This window comes from Eulemur rufifrons, chromosome 19, assembly GCF_041146395.1.
Source record: "Eulemur rufifrons isolate Redbay chromosome 19, OSU_ERuf_1, whole genome shotgun sequence".
NCBI lineage: Eukaryota > Metazoa > Chordata > Mammalia > Primates > Lemuridae > Eulemur > Eulemur rufifrons.
Window position 1 is genome coordinate 46,230,728 of NC_091001.1, and position 15,443 is coordinate 46,246,170.

Sequence of the window (15,443 nt, forward strand, 5' to 3'; positions counted from 1 at the left end):
TATTCGTTACCTATTGCTGTGTAATCAACTATTTGCAAACCTAACAGCTGAAAATAAGAAACATTTACTGTTTCACAAAGGCTCTGATAATCAGGAATCAGAAAACTGGCTTTGCTGGGTGGTCTGGCTGAGGGTTTCTCATTGGGTTGTAGGTGAGGTGTCAAACGGGGCTGCAGCCAAGGTATCAAATGGGGCTGCAGCCATCTGAAGGCTCGACTGGGGCTGGAGGATCTGCTTCCAAGATGGCTTACTCTTAGGCTATTGGCAGGAAACTGCAGTTTCTCACCACGTGGGCCTCTCCACAGAGCTGCTTTAGTGTCCTTATCACATGGCAGCTGGCTTCCTCCATGGGAGTGATCCAAGAAAGAGCAAGAAAGATACTGCAATACCTTTTATGACCTGGCCTCAGAAGCGACACACTGCCACTTCCACCATGTCACACGTTCACTGGAAACAAGTCACTAAGTCCAGTCCCTACTCAGCGAAGGGCAATTAAGCTCCACCTCTTAAAGGATGAAGTATCCAAGAACTTGTGGACATATTTTAAAACCACCACATATGGTGTGTAAATTTGATGCATTGTCCTTAGGAAGTGCCAGAGTTTACTTTTCAAAAGTCCAAAACTTGACTGTCATATAAACATACAGTGAGCATTGTCAAAGATTTACTATTACTAATAAGCAAGGGACTCAGCAAGATGATCAAGATAATTCAAGGAGTGGAGGTCTACAGGATCAATCAAGAAAGAAATGCTGGAATTGATTGTGTTACATTTTTAAAAACTGCTTTATGACTTGCAAGGCAATAAAACTTCACCCTTTGCAGTTATCTTTTGCAATTTATCAATCTTCTCTTAGTTCACATCTAACTTCAGAGTCTGGGGCCTAATTAGTTAAGTCAAACGAAGGGTTATGCTCCCCAGGGAACTTATTGTTGGTGGGGCCTGTTTCTCATTGAAAGCACTCATGGTCATAGTTTTGTCTTATTTGAAGTCTGGAGAATTTTTCTTAACCAAAGTTTGTTTTATTTTTCTCACTCTCACCTGCTTAGCTCATTCATGCATCCGTCCATTCATTCATCCTGTGTTGAGCCATCTCCCTGTTCCTTCAGCAAGCTTACTGCATCTCTGGGGGCCCAGCCACATGCAGGCATCATTTCCTATTAGGCAGAACGTGAAAAGAGCTTTATTAGCCCCACAGAAGTGTCCTGTGGGCCCACGGCTGCAATTCACTGGGGTCAGGGGATCAAGGAAGGCAGCCTGGGTAGGTGGCATTTAGCTTTTTTAGGTGAAACAATAACCACTTCTCCTACAATCACTTTGCAAATCAAAGCCTGTTTGCTTAAAACCATTTTGCCTTTAGGCCAACTCTTTCTGGAGTTTTGTTTTATTTTTTTGCAACTGTTTCAGTGTCATTTCTATTTGGTCAATTTATAGTCAATTTAATAATTTTGCATAAGGCAGCGTCTACATTAATTTTATTTTTCTGAAAGGTGTTTGTCATATTAGTGGCCTGTAAATCGTGGGTTATTTTCTTTCTTTTGACCAACTTGATATTTATTCTTGAACATTTGAAAGGCTTTTTGGCCCATATGTCTGAATGCTCTTTATTTAAAATTTATGTTTTAACAATAAATATTTATCGATGGTACTCAAGACATATTTAAGTTGTTTGTTATGCACTGACCTTTCTTTTAATTCAAATCCATGACAGAGAGTGCATGGAGATATTAAAACTGCCTTAATTGTTTTACCATCACATATTGTTTTATCAATTACGTATTTAAGAAAGGTCAAGTATGGAATCACAGACAGCATAAACTAGATTTTATTTCTTAAGGAAATAATCACACACATGAGCAAAGATGTTGATACAAAGATGTTTATCATGACATGGTTATCAAAAGCAAAAAGAAAAAAAAAAGAGAAGAAAACAATAAAAAGGACCAATGATAATAGATTGGTATAAATGATGTTGTAGCTATACAATGAAATACTATATAACTATTCAAACTTATGATGTCAATATTCATATGTGGTATGGAAAGATATCCTGCTATTTTGCTACGTTAAAAAAAGCAGGTTGGAAGGAGTGTAGGTTCTATGAAGCAGCTGTATGAGAATCTGTCCATTGTCACATGTATATAGGCATGTGCAGGAAAATCTGTTGTCATTGGCTTTCTGGTGATGCACTCACAGAAAACAGGTGCTCATGGGTTTCCTTTTGCCCATCTGGATTTTCAGGTTTTTCTACAATGAACGTGTAGCCTAAACATTCCCTAAGCAGGAGAGCCCCACCTCCAGCGTCTTCCACAGGCCTGGCAAGGGCAGAAGAAAGGAGGGACAGAAACAAGGAACGAAGAGGGAGGGACGGAGGAAGGGAGGGAAGGAAAGTGGGAGAGAAGGAAAGACGGGAGGGAGGGAGGAAAGAAGGTTATTCTGAAATCTGTTTTCCTTGTGCTGCTATCTGCACCGACTGCCTCGGGTCTGGAAGCCTCTAGGGTATAAGAGCTGAGTGCTCATAAATAGCTAGAAAGCCCCACAGGAAGTTCTTCAGAATTGCTGGAAGGAAACTGCCTCCAGAAGCTTCCCTCCCCCAGAGAGGTAATGAGCAGCAGGTGTTTCTGGAGGCTTGGGGTGGTGTGAAATCACCCCGGGAAACCGCTCCTCCCCGGGCTGTGGCAGTTTCAGGGCGCCTCCCTAAGTGCCTTACTTAAAAGACTGAGGCATCCTTGGAGGAGCCAGCAGACTCCGCAGTTTCCCCCAGGAGAAAGCAGCATTCCCAGGTATCCTTTCCGGCACTGGCAGGACTGGCGCTCTCTCCTGACCCCACGTCCAGAATCTCCTGCTCTGTGGAGGCTCTTCACACGCGGGCAGCTCAGGAGGCTGCTCAGGTGGGACTCGACCTCTGTCCCCACCTTAAATTTTCTGTTATTCGTTTCAAAATAGGGGCATCTACACACTGTGGAGCTCAAGATGGTCCTGAGTGGGGCTCTGTGCTTCCGGTGAGTATATGAGGCTCTGGTTTGGCGGAGACCCATGGGGGAAGTGAGTTCTGGGTAGACCTGTTTTCCAGCTGTTTGAGAAGTTGTGACCGGTCCCTCACTGCCAGGAGAGAGGTTCTTCCAGCCTTCTTCAGATTGGGCAGGACTGGGGCAGGCCGCCTCAGGAGGGGTCCCTGATGCTAAGGGGGGCAAGTGAATCACTCAGTCTAGAGCTGCAGCCTGGTCTGTCTGTAGCAAGGAAGGGAGTCAGGGGAGCTGCTCAGATCTCCGCTGTTGCCACCCAGCATGGTGAATTGATGTCAGCCCACCCACTCTGGGCCCCTACCTCCTTGCTGCTCATTGGGGGAGAAAAACAAAACAAAAGCCACTATTCAGTCAGTCCGTCCATCCACTCGCATGTCCTAAGCAGACACTCTGCATCGCCCTGGACTTTACAGCAGTGGATGAGAATGGCCCTTTCTCTGAGTCTAGGATGACATCTTTCCCAAAGTGTATTCCAAGGGACTCCAATCCTAGGAGATGCTTTAGCTGTGGAGCTTTCTGATCAAGTAAATGCGGGGAACGCAGCTTTCCATGTCCTCTTGTGAGAGAACCACTGCGCAACTCGGCGTGTCAGTGACTCTGAGGCTTTCTGAAGTCATGCAATTTGTTCAGTCTTGTTTGGCCACACATAAAACAAATTTTTACACTACATACTTTTCTCCCATATAATACCTGCAGAAACCCGCTGTAGGATACATCTTCCACCTCACAGGATGTCAGAAAATCAACTGAGATCATAGATGAGAAATAACTTTGAAAAGTAAAATAAAAGAATTTTAAATTTACAGAAATTCCTCACTTAGTAGGGAATATATGGCCAAGTGGAAGCACATGTACCTTGAAGTCTTCAGTAATAAAGACTTGAAGAATCAGATTTTAATCTGGAAGGGGCCTGGGTACTACCTCTCCCATGGTCTGAGTCCAGCCGTGGGGAGGCTCAGGCCCAGAGAGGGTGAGGGGGCTGTCCGCTGTGACTCAGCAACCACGGACTCAGCAACCACGGAGGCAGCGCCGGCATGGGAACCAGGGCTCTGACTACCAGTCCAGATTTCTTCCAGCAGCACACGGAGGAGACTGGTTGGGGTAGAAAAGGTTGAATAGGTGAAGGAGTAAACCCCAGACTTAGATGGGATGGAATTTGAGAGAGGCTGGGAGAGTTTGAGCAGGGCTGGGAGAGAAGGTTGTGCTATTACTTCCAGCACAGTTGGGAAGAGAGGGGGACAACGTGCCTGAGATGAGGGGGTTCTCTGGAGCCAGGGCACATTGGGGTGCCCACTCCTCCCCTAATGGAGTCTCACCCCTTCCCTATGTTTCAGAATGAAGGATTCAGCATTGAAGGTGCTTTATCTGCATGATAACCAGCTCCTAGCTGGAGGGCTGCATGCAGGGAAGGTCATTAAAGGTTGGTGGCAAAATGTGACCCGACTTGCCTGGGTCTCTACACACTCTGAGGGGAGGGGGCCTGAAGAGGGCTTGGAACAGTCATGGGAATTCTCACAGACCTATGGCCCCCGTCCCTGAGGCGTTAGTTAGGGTGCTGTAATCCGGGCTCCCAGCAAGGACAAATAAAATACTACACCTCCCAGCGAAGTGGAGATAAAGCCTGGTGCCACCTAAAGCTTCTGTGCAGAGGTGGGAATGTTTTCTAAGAGAAATGGTTCGTCATTCCCTCACAGGTAGACTTGGGTCAAACGTTCCACTTTCCTGGGAGCTAGTGCTGAGGAGAGAACTAGAGCAGGTTCTCTACTTTTATTCCCATATGGGGGCAGGTTTCTGTCTCCACCCTGGGTCCCCTCTGATCTCTGAGAGTCTCCAGTCACTCAGAGTAACAGAGAACAGGTGGCACTATCGGGCCTCTTGCTTACTCACTCTGTCCCCAACATTACAACAGGCCCTTTGCTCTGAAGCAGTGCTCACCTGTCCACCCGGGGCACCCTTACTGAGCACAGAGGCCAGGCAGGCCCCTCTGCTAGGCCATGTGTGCGCATGTGTGTACATGCAGGCATGTATGTGTGAGCATGTGCACACGTGTGCACCTATGTGTATGTGTGTGCACGCACAGGTATGTTTGTATGAGTGTGTGCATGTATGTATATTTGGGTGTGCATGCAGGCAGGTATATATAAGCACGTGTCTCTGTGTATGTATATATGTCCATATGTATCTTTGTGTATAAGCATGCACATGTGTGCGCAAGTATGCATGTGTGAGCATGTGCACATGTGTGCATGGATGTGTATGTATGGTATGTGTGCATGTGTGTATCTATGTGTGTATTTCCATGTGCATGTGTGCATGTATGTGTATGAATGTATGTGGAGGGGATGTCCAGAGAGGACTGAGGTCCGCTTCTGCTCTCAGGAATCCCTCAGGGGTAGAAGGATGTCCAAACAACTCTAATGGGAGGCTTATCGAGACAAGTTGCAAAAAAGAGGCCTGAAGCCAGGGGCATTGAAGGAGGGGTTGAATCCACCTTGGGGTTTAGAGAGGACTTGAAGGTTTGACCCTGAACAAGGGGTTGGGATGGGAGGTAGTACAATGGGCTACAATGTGGTACAATGTGACTCAATGTCCACTCTGGGCCAGCTGGCAGGAGACCACCCTTCCTTCCCCTTATGACAGCCACCAATAGGCATTCCTTCTGCACGGCTGGGGGCAGGACAGCTCCCACTGGTTCTGCACCCCAGGGTCCAGGATGGAGGGAAGGGGAGAGAGGTAGCCAGGGTCCCTGCATCTGGCCTCCTTTCTGTAGGTGAGGAGATCAGCGTTGTCCCCAATCGATGGCTGGATGCCAGGCTATCCCCAGTCATCCTGGGCGTCCAGGGAGGGAGCCAGTGCCTGTCGTGTGGGATGGGGCAGGAACCAACCCTGACATTACAGGTGAGTCCAGTTGGGGCATCCTTGCCATCTGGCAGCTAAGCCAACAGACGAGGAATGCACTGGGGCTGGGCATCCTGCACCTCTCAGGGACGCCCTGGCAGGCTTCTCTTGATGGCAGCTCTGCCTCCCCCCTGATGGCCCTGCCCTGGCCCAGCCCTGCCCTCCTGCTCCCCCTCCTGCCCCTCACCTGCCCTGCCCCTCTGCTGGCAGCCAGTGAACATCATGGAGCTCTACCTCGGTGCCAAGGAATCCAAGAGCTTCACCTTCTACCGGCGGGACAGGGGGCTCACCTCCAGCTTCGAGTCGGCCACCTACCCGGGCTGGTTCCTCTGCACGGCGCCTGAAGCCGACCAGCCTGTCAGCCTCACCCAGCTTCCCGAGAATGCCGGCTGGGATGCTCCCATCACGGACTTCTACTTCCAGCAGTGTGACTAGGGCTTCGTGCCCCCCAGAATCCCCTAAGCGGAGCCAGCTCGGGCAGGAGGTTGGTGGAGGAGGAGACCCGTGGGCGACCACCCCTCTGCTCTCAGGGCCCCTACCTCAGGCTTACTGGGTACCGGCCACTCTCTCTTCTCCTGGTTCCTAGTTTGGGTAAATTCTGAGATTTGAGCCTCAGTCTGCAGTTACCTCCCCCATTGGGTGGTGCTACTGGTGTGGAAACTTGTAAAAACTACATGGGATAAGCTGGGAGAAACGTAAAAAGATTTGAAGGGGGTGGGGTGGGGGAGTGGTGGGAGTTATTCATGCCCAGTGGCAACTAACCCAGTGCCCCCAGGCCCCGCAGGCCAGCCCAGCCCCGGTTGAGCCTCACAGGACCACCAGCCCCCACGATGAGGTCCTGTCATTCATTGCTGTGCAGGAGAGGGAGGTGGTCACAGAGTTAGGGACCCACGGTCCTCAGCCCAGCCCCTCCCCCGTCCGTCTCTTTAGTCCTGCTGCCGTCAGCATCATGTGCTACCTTTTCCACCTCTACCTTCCTCCTCTTCCCGCGGGCATGAGAGACTGCTGGTGTCAGAGGAAGTGGCTCCAGCTCAGAAGACAGAAGAAGGGCAGGACATGCCATCCCTCACTAAAACCCAAGGTGCAATAAAAATCCCAGAGGCCTGTCCCTATTGACATGAAAAGGTGCTCATGACATACTAAGTGAGAAGAGCAAGTTTTAAAATAGTGTAAATAGTGTATCTTGCAATTTCACTTTCATTTAAAAAAAAATACCTATCTCTATTATTCTGCATAGGAAAAAGTCTAGAAGAGTTTACTTCAGTTGCGGCATTGTCGGGGTGGTGGCAGTATAGGTGATTTTTTGCTTTGTTCTTTTTATTTATCTGCATTTCCTAATTTTCCTACAATGAAGATGGATTACTTGTGTAACAACAAGAAAAGAAATTAACCTTGGGGTAAGCAGAGCAGACATGGTTTCTGGTCGTCCTTGGCCTCCACTTCCCTAGAGTGAAATGCAAATTGAATCGCGCTCTGCTGCTCTGGTTGGTAGCAGCAGGGATCAGGAAACAGATCTCAGCAAAGCCAGTGAGAAGAAGCATGTGATGGGCTTGTGTGGCTGGAATCTCCTAGGTAAGGAATTTACAGGAGAAAAAAAATCAACCTGTAATTCTTTCCTGGGATGGAAAGCCCTTTAAGAGGGCTGCTGTACTGGTTGAATAGTGTTCCCCCAAATTTACATGCTTCCTGAAACCTCAGAGTGTGATCTTATTTGGAGACAGGCTTTTGCAGGTACAATCAGTTAAAACAGGGTCACGCTGGATTAGAGTGGACCTAAATCCAATATGTGGAGAGGACACAGAGACGCAGAGCAGACATAGAGAAGAAGCCTACATGATGACAAAGGCAGAGATTGGAGTCACGCTGCCCCAAGCCAAGGAGCACCGAGAACTGTGGCAACACCAGAAGCTGGGGAGAGGAAGGATTCTTCCGCAGAGTTTTCAGAGAGATCGTGGCCCTACTGACACCTGGTTTCAGACTTCTAGCCTCCTAAACCAAAGGAGAATAAATGCCTGTTGTTTTAAGACACCAAGTGTCCGGCAAATGGTTACAGAAGCTCTAGGAACTTAATACAGCTGCCAACAGTCCCCGCCTCCTGGTGTTCACGTCCTGTGCATCCCTCCCATGTTGTACCAGAGTTGTCTCTGTGACCAGCAGAATATGCAGCTTCCAAGATTAGGTTATAAAAGACACTGTGGCTTCTACTTGAGCCCTCGTTCTCTCTCTCTCTCTTCTCCCTCCCCCTCAGTTTCTTGGCCACCCGCCATGCTGTGAGCACCCCATAGAGAAACCCTTGTGGTGAGAAATGAAGCCCCCTGCCGACAGCCACATGGGTGAGCCTAGGAGTGGATCCTCCAGCCCCATCAGGCCTTCTGCCACGTGCTGCAGCCCAGCTCACAGCTGGACTATAGCCTCAGGAGAGACTGAAGCAGAACCGCCCAGCTGGGCTGTGCCAGGTTCCTGCCTCTCAGATTCTGTGAGATAATGACTGTTTGTTGTTTTAAGCTGCTCAGTTTTGAGCTACCTTGTTACGCAGCAATGGATAACTAATATGCAGGGAAACAGAAATAAATGCATTTGTTTTATTATGATTGTAATTGTCTCCAATATTTTTATTTTCCCTCCTCAAGTGAACAATGCTTTTATTTACCCAAATGTTCTATTTAAAAGCTGATCATACTTACTAGCTCTGTGAACTTTGGCAAAAAAGAGAGAAAGATTAAAAAAAGGTGATCATATGAAATTTGTTGAATATTCTCTGTTTCGCAAGGTTTAGATCTTCCTTGGCTGCCTTTGCACCTCTAGTCCTACGTGCCAGGGACTGGCTCCAGTATCCACACCTAAACCCTGAGGGATGAGAGCAGAAGCCAGAGGAGGGGCCTCTATCTGAGTCTTAGGTATCCTATCTGCACCTCACCTGTTGGACCAGCCTGGCAGGTTCAAAGTCTGCTGAGGGACTGGAAAGGAGGTGGCCAGGACATAAGGGGCTGCCTCTATGGGCCTCAGCAGCTCCAGCCCAGATGCAGTTGAAGTCCTTGGGCAACAGGCAGCATAGCTCCTATGCCGGGCCTCTCAGGGCTGCCAAGAACATGGGCTCCAGGTGCCGGGCTGTGTTTCAGACCCTGTTGATACTCATTCTCTCTGTCCATGGGCCCAAACACAGTCTCATGTTGCTCTGTCTAATTTTGCACTCTCCACCCATCCCCTCTGCCTAAAGAAATCCTTCGTCTTTCAATACCCTGCTAAGATGTCACCTCTGCCAAGAAGCCTTTGCTGAGTTAAGATCCCAGGTCACCTGCTCTGGCAATGCTTTGTGCACACTTCCCTGCATTGTAGTAACTTGACTTGGAGTGTGTGGTCCCTGGGTTGACCTTAAGGTTAGGGCTGCATCAGTTTGTTTCTGAGCACTTAGTGTGAGGCATGGCACAGAACTGGAGCCCAGTGAATACAGAATGTGGAAATTATTCCTCCACCCTGGAATATGCTCTCCCTCTCCTCCACCCATCTAAACAGGTCCACCCTTAAGGGAGCAGCTTAATTTCCACCTCATCCTTGAAGGTTTCTCCAGCCTGAAGTGATTATTTCCTCATTCGTAGGACAGAATACAAAAGTGCTTATCTAGGATGAGTTGACACAAGTCGATAGTATAGGGAGGAATATAAAATGCTACCTTTAGGAACGTACAAGCTGGACCCTGGCATCATGACTGTTCAAGAGAAAAAGATCTAGTGGTTTTAGATTTCTGCAACTTTGGTATAAACCAGGGGCCTGGGCCTATATTTACAGAGGTGCAATGCCCACATCATGTGCAGGCTGTACCAGTTGCAGACATTGAGGAGCAGAGAATGTCCCAAGCCAGGTCATAAGGGAAGGGGCTGAGGCACTGAGGGTCTTTATCCCAAAGGAGCAATATGCAGGGAGCCCCCTTCCAGCACTCGAAGGCCTGCCGAGTGGAAGAATATGCTTGCTCTGTGTAATTCCAGAAAGCTCACGCAGGACCAATGGGTAGAAATTATGTGGAAGCTCTTTTTCCTATAGGACCCCCAAATTTTAATCACAAGGACCACAAACACTGTTATTGCTTCCTCAAGAAGTTGTGAAGTCCTGACGCTGGGGGTGTTGAGGCAGAGCCTAATCAACCTATTTCTCAGGGGTGCTATAGCATGGATCTCTCCCTTTGGAGGGAGACTAGGATGTCATGCATACAGTCCTTTCAATTCTAAGGATTTTTTTTTTTTTTTTTTTTTTTTGCCCAAGAAGTTTCTCTAGCACTGTTGTCCCCAACATACCCTTGGCCCACAGCTTAGAAAGTCTGGTCTTCTTAATTACCATTTCAAGTGTGTGTGACTTCCCTCCCTAGCTGGACTGTAAAGCCACTTAACAGCAGGGGCTGTGTAGTCAATGTCTTTGTCACACAGCAGTGTGGATGCTTGGTAAACACTCATTGATTGTCTGATATAATAACCCACGCTTTGGGCCTTCCCACAGAGGGGAGAGAGACTGGGAGAGGGGTGAGGAATGATCACTGGCCTTAGAAAGCAGAAATCTGGTCTCATTTCTGCCTGGCCTTTCTCATTCTCATTCTGTAGGCATCTGGGTCTTATCCTGACCCCTCCCACTTCCTCAGCAGGTCCTTTGTGAAACTTCACAAATGACCTGAGAGGGAGAATTACTATAAGGCTGCTGGTCTCCAGACAACATTACACCCAAGCTTCTCTGCCTCTTGTAATAGGTGGATGAATGGATGGATGGACAGATGGGTGGATGGATAGATGGATGCACTGAGTTAAGTAATGTCAGTTAGAGAGCTGAGTGTTCTGTACCCTTGCCCTATTCACACTGTCATATTTCCTAGTAGTCAAGGGGGCATGATGCTTGCCCAGTCCCAGGACGAGTCCAAGGGCAATGTCTTCTGCCACTGGAATTCCTTAGATGTTCTGTGTTATCAGGCTGATACCAACTAAATAAACCTACTGAAAAACAGAGATTCCCTTTTCATCTTTCCAAACAGGGCCATACTCACAATGCTATCAGCCCCTGCTCTCACTGTGGCTCTCTGGCCACAGCCTGGCTTCAGCCATCAGAGGTTGCTCTGTCCATGGGGCCACCAGACATACTCTCTCTTGCATTCACCACCACTCCAAGTCTAGGATAGAGTCCCGTGGGGCACCAGAGATGCCTGACCCAGGACTGTTTATCTGGCTGTGAAACCACTAATAACATAGGCAATGACAGTAGCTACAGAACAGGGGGCCAGTGTCTGGCCTCTGCCAAGGCTTTATGGGTGACTCTCTCCCCCTTCAACAAACACTCATTAATGTCCCCACCTTCTTATTATCCATACTGCACCAAAGACATTGTGAAATCTCTAGGCTCTTCTTCCTCCCTGTCCTGCAGCCAATAATAGAGATTGCTGCAGGCGTGACCCACTCTGACCAGACAGTATAAACACAGCGCAGATGCCCCGGAGAGACCAGTCAGAGGCTCCAGGCATCAGGGTCCCGGGCACCCAGGATCTACAGGTCAGTGGTGGATAAGTAGTATTCTCTCTCTCCTTCTCTTTTCTTCTCCTTTCTGTCAATATCGCTGATTCACCCCCTGCCCCTTCCCCTCTTGTCAAGCTCTCCAGGTAACAGGGTATCCCCCCCACAGAACAGGGTGGGATGCTAAACAAGTCCAGGAGCACAGAGAGAGATTTTGAGAAGGAATAGATTCAGTCAAATCAAGATTTGTAAATATTTAGAACCATGGGTTTTAGAAAGTAATCGCAGAAGAAATCATCTAGGCCAGTGGTATTCAAACCACGTTTGGTGAAACTTGAGTGTTCCTTAGTTCCTTGTGAGTTCCCCAGTGCCTGCTTCATAGGCAAGAGGAATGCTAGCATGGTTCTAGTGTCGCCATTGCTTTCTGTGTCAAAAAAAGCACGGGTCCCCTTTATCCATTTTACATTCATTAGGTTTCTGCGTAAACTTCCATTGTGAAACTTAAAACAATTTTGAAAGATACTGACCTTGCCCAACCTCTTACTCCAGTGATGATAAATTGGAGGCCCAGGGACTACAGGCAGCAGGACAAATTGCCAGCAGAGCTGAGTCTGGAAGCCAGCCTCGCAATTCAAAATCTGCTGTGTGTGTTTCTAGGTCCTGCTTGAGAGCACCCAGCTGTGTCAGTTAGGGTGGTTGGGGAGAGCTTCCAGTGAGCTGTAAGCCGTGCTCCATGACTTCCAGATCATATTAACTTTTATAAGGGAAACAAATGTCTTTATGTACAATAATAAACGATATAGTAAAATTTAATAGGAGTTCAGAATAGGGTTACAACAGTAAGGGAAAGATTCATTAAATTCTGAGTCATGGAATTGTCTACAGTTTGACCTAAAAAGAACCTTAATAACCACATATTCTAATCCCATGCATTTATAGATGCTGAAACTGAGGATTGGAGGTGAAGTGGCATAACCCTGTATGTCTGAGCTGTGACCCTGAGCTGATCACTGATTTGGCAGAACTAGATACTGAGCCCGTGTACACTGATACCATGTCCAGTGATCTTCATACCCAAAGATCTGAATGGGCAGTGATGGGGACGGATGATTTTTGAGGCAGGGAAGTCAGAGATAACTGTGTAGATGCCCACTGAGAAGACAAGAAAGAAGTCATGCTGCCTGGAGGGGCCGGTTAGTGTCCACGGAGAAGTGAGACACTATCAGACAAGCGAATCGGGGCCAGATGGTGGTGACACAGGCAGTCACTGCAGACTCCAGATCTGTCCTCAGAATGTGGGTCCAGGGACCTCACATAGGTTGGGCTGGGTTGAAGGTAGATAACCCAGGAATACAAGCACGGCTGTAATGGTGATTAAGAACACGAAGTTATATTTTAAAGGAACAATGTATCAGAACTTGTTGATAAATCAAATAATCAAGTCAGGAGAAGTGGGAGATATTGTCAATGATTCTCAGGTTTTGAACATGGCTGATGAGGAATATTATGGCAGTGAGAGAAATGAAATTGGAAGGAATAAGAGGGCTGGGAGGAAGAGAAGACAATTAACTTGACCTTAGATATATTTGGTTGGCTCTCAGCGGATATCCAAGGTGGGGTGGTGTCCTATAGACTGCTGGGGTAAAGTAGGGTGTTCAGTCTGGGTTTGGGGGGCATTAGACCAAGACGATCATTGCAGCCATAGAAATCGCTGAGTTGCCACTACACGGGGTATGAAATAGGATTGCTTATGACTGTCTCTTGTGACTCTCAGCATTAGGAACATCCCTAGAAGGAAGCAATATCTACGACAGGCCTGAGAAGCAGAGAAAGAGAGGTGTGAGGGTGTCACCAATGTCAAGGCTTCCAAAGGGGCAGCAAGCAAACATCAAAGGAACCAAAAAAGAGACTTTGGATTTGGCTCCACAGAGGTTAACATTTGGTCTTGGAGAGAACACCCCACATAGACATGTGCAGGAGAATGAAGAGAGGAGAGGACAGGCGGGATGTGCAAAAGGACATGGAGAAAGCCCACTGCTATTCGGTGGTGGTATTTGATCCAGGACAGGTGAATTGAGGAGGTCTGAGACAGCCAGAGGCCATGTCCAGGGAGAAATGAGAGGAAGGAAAGTGGGATACAGGCCAAAGTCCAGTGAAAAGTCACCTGGGGACAACAGGAAAGGGAAAGCTTTGGGGATGGAGCGTGTGGCACATTGGGAAGGCCAGGGCAGAGGGCTGGAAGCCAGCTTCCCACTCCTACTCACCCCATCACGATGCAGGCAGGGGGGCCTGATATGGGAGCCTTCAGGAGAGACATTGGAGTTTTTGGCTGTGCCAGGATGGGAGGTTTCTAGGGCCCAGGGGATCCAGCTGGACGGGACCAGCACTGAATTCCTGCCAGCTCTTAGAGCTGTCGCTGACCAAGAGTGCAGGTCATCAGCCCACTTCCCACAAGGCCCTCCACGTGGCCTGCCCCACTTAAACCCGGCACAGCTACCAGGATGCCCTCCATCCTGCTGCCACCACCAGAGGAGCCCTGGTGGTTTGGCCGAGAGAGCACGTCATCAGGTGGGCTCGCACGGAGGCTGTGCAGCTGTTGGGTGCTCTGTGGGGGGGCTCGTCTGTCCTCCACCACTCCCACCGCCGTCCTGGGACCAACAGCGTTAGTATCACCTGGCTGCACGTTTGGAATGTAAGTCTCAGGCCCCACTCCAGAACCTATGGACCAGAGTCTGTATTTTAATAAGGCTGCAGGTGATTTGTATGTTTATTAAACAGTGAGAAGAACTGAGCTAGTCTACCTGTTCCCCAGCCCACTGGTCTCTGGCACCACTTGAAGCCTTACCAAATCAGGACCTCAGCCCAGACAGCAGTACTTATAAAGAGTCCCCCATGTGATTAGATGGCCAGGCATGTATGAATACTTTACTTAAAAAATATTTAAACTTATTTTATACTACAAAGGAAATTCATGTTCAGTATAGGAAAAAATGTTGGGATGTTTTAAAAAAAAATTGTCCATAATCCTGTTAGCCATGGATAAGTGCTATAACAAGACCACAGTCTGTTTCTATGTATGTGTGCCTCTATATGTGTGTGGATTTAAATGGATTTATAATGTACATGTGATTTATAACCTGCATTTTTCACTTAATAATTTTGAAGGTTTTATTTAATAAAACAGACTTCTACAATATCATCTTTAACAAACACTTTCTTCTTTATTGAATTTGCCATAATTTTTTAGCCAATCACCTGTTATTGAACATTTAGATTATTTCCAACTTCTCACTATTGTAAAAAATAATACAGTGAGCATCTTTGTAACTAAACATTAGGGAAATCCATTATTTTTCCTTAGAATAAGGGCAACACATGCGATCACAAATGCTTGAAGACTTTAATTCACAGAACCAACGTCTCTCCAGAATTGCACCCTATCAGTCTGTATTATCCTTCACTGTCACTAACTCTTAAGTCCCACCCCAAGACCCAGGGACAGAAAATGACTTGTTCACAGTGACAGAGTGGCAGATCCAGTACTAAAAGCCACCTCACTTCTGCCCCATTCCTTCTAAAGTCAGGCCACGGAGCTCAGGTGCTCAGATGTTCGGAAGCCTGGCCCCCAGCACACACTTTCCCTCCCTGCCGCCTTACCTGCCTCCCCAAATGTCCCTCGGTGTCACTCTGTCCCTCTCTTAGCCCCACTCCTTTCCCCCAACCTTCTTTCTTTCTCAGCTTTTCTTATTTTCTTATGTATTCTTCTTCTCTTTTTTCTTCTTACTTGGTGAGAATCGGATCCCCTCGGTAAACCTCAGCCCTGGTATCCTCGCATTTACTTTTCTGGGCCAATTTCCAACTCCACATTGGCGCTGGGTTTCTTTCCATGCTGGATTCTGGACTGGCCTTGCCAAAGGGCGGTCATTTTAGGGAAGAGCTCTAGGTCAGGATAATCCACGGGGAAGGAGCAGAGTTCACAGGATGCCGTGTGGCCTGGTGTTTATAACAGGGGCACTATCTTCATTTCAGATTTTT

The 15,443-nt window shown here is 47.9% G+C and overlaps 1 protein-coding gene across 1 annotated transcript; it reads left to right on the top strand.

The window, feature by feature from the left end:
* Positions 1 to 2,974: 2,974 nt before the first annotated feature.
* IL36RN (interleukin 36 receptor antagonist) lies at positions 2,975 to 6,360 on the top strand. The gene is made up of 4 exons (XM_069495013.1): positions 2,975 to 3,003; positions 4,362 to 4,447; positions 5,798 to 5,925; positions 6,136 to 6,360. Exons 1-4 carry the CDS (start codon positions 2,975 to 2,977, stop codon positions 6,358 to 6,360), a joined length of 468 nt encoding a protein of 155 aa, XP_069351114.1.
* The last annotated feature ends 9,083 nt before the right edge of the window (positions 6,361 to 15,443 follow it).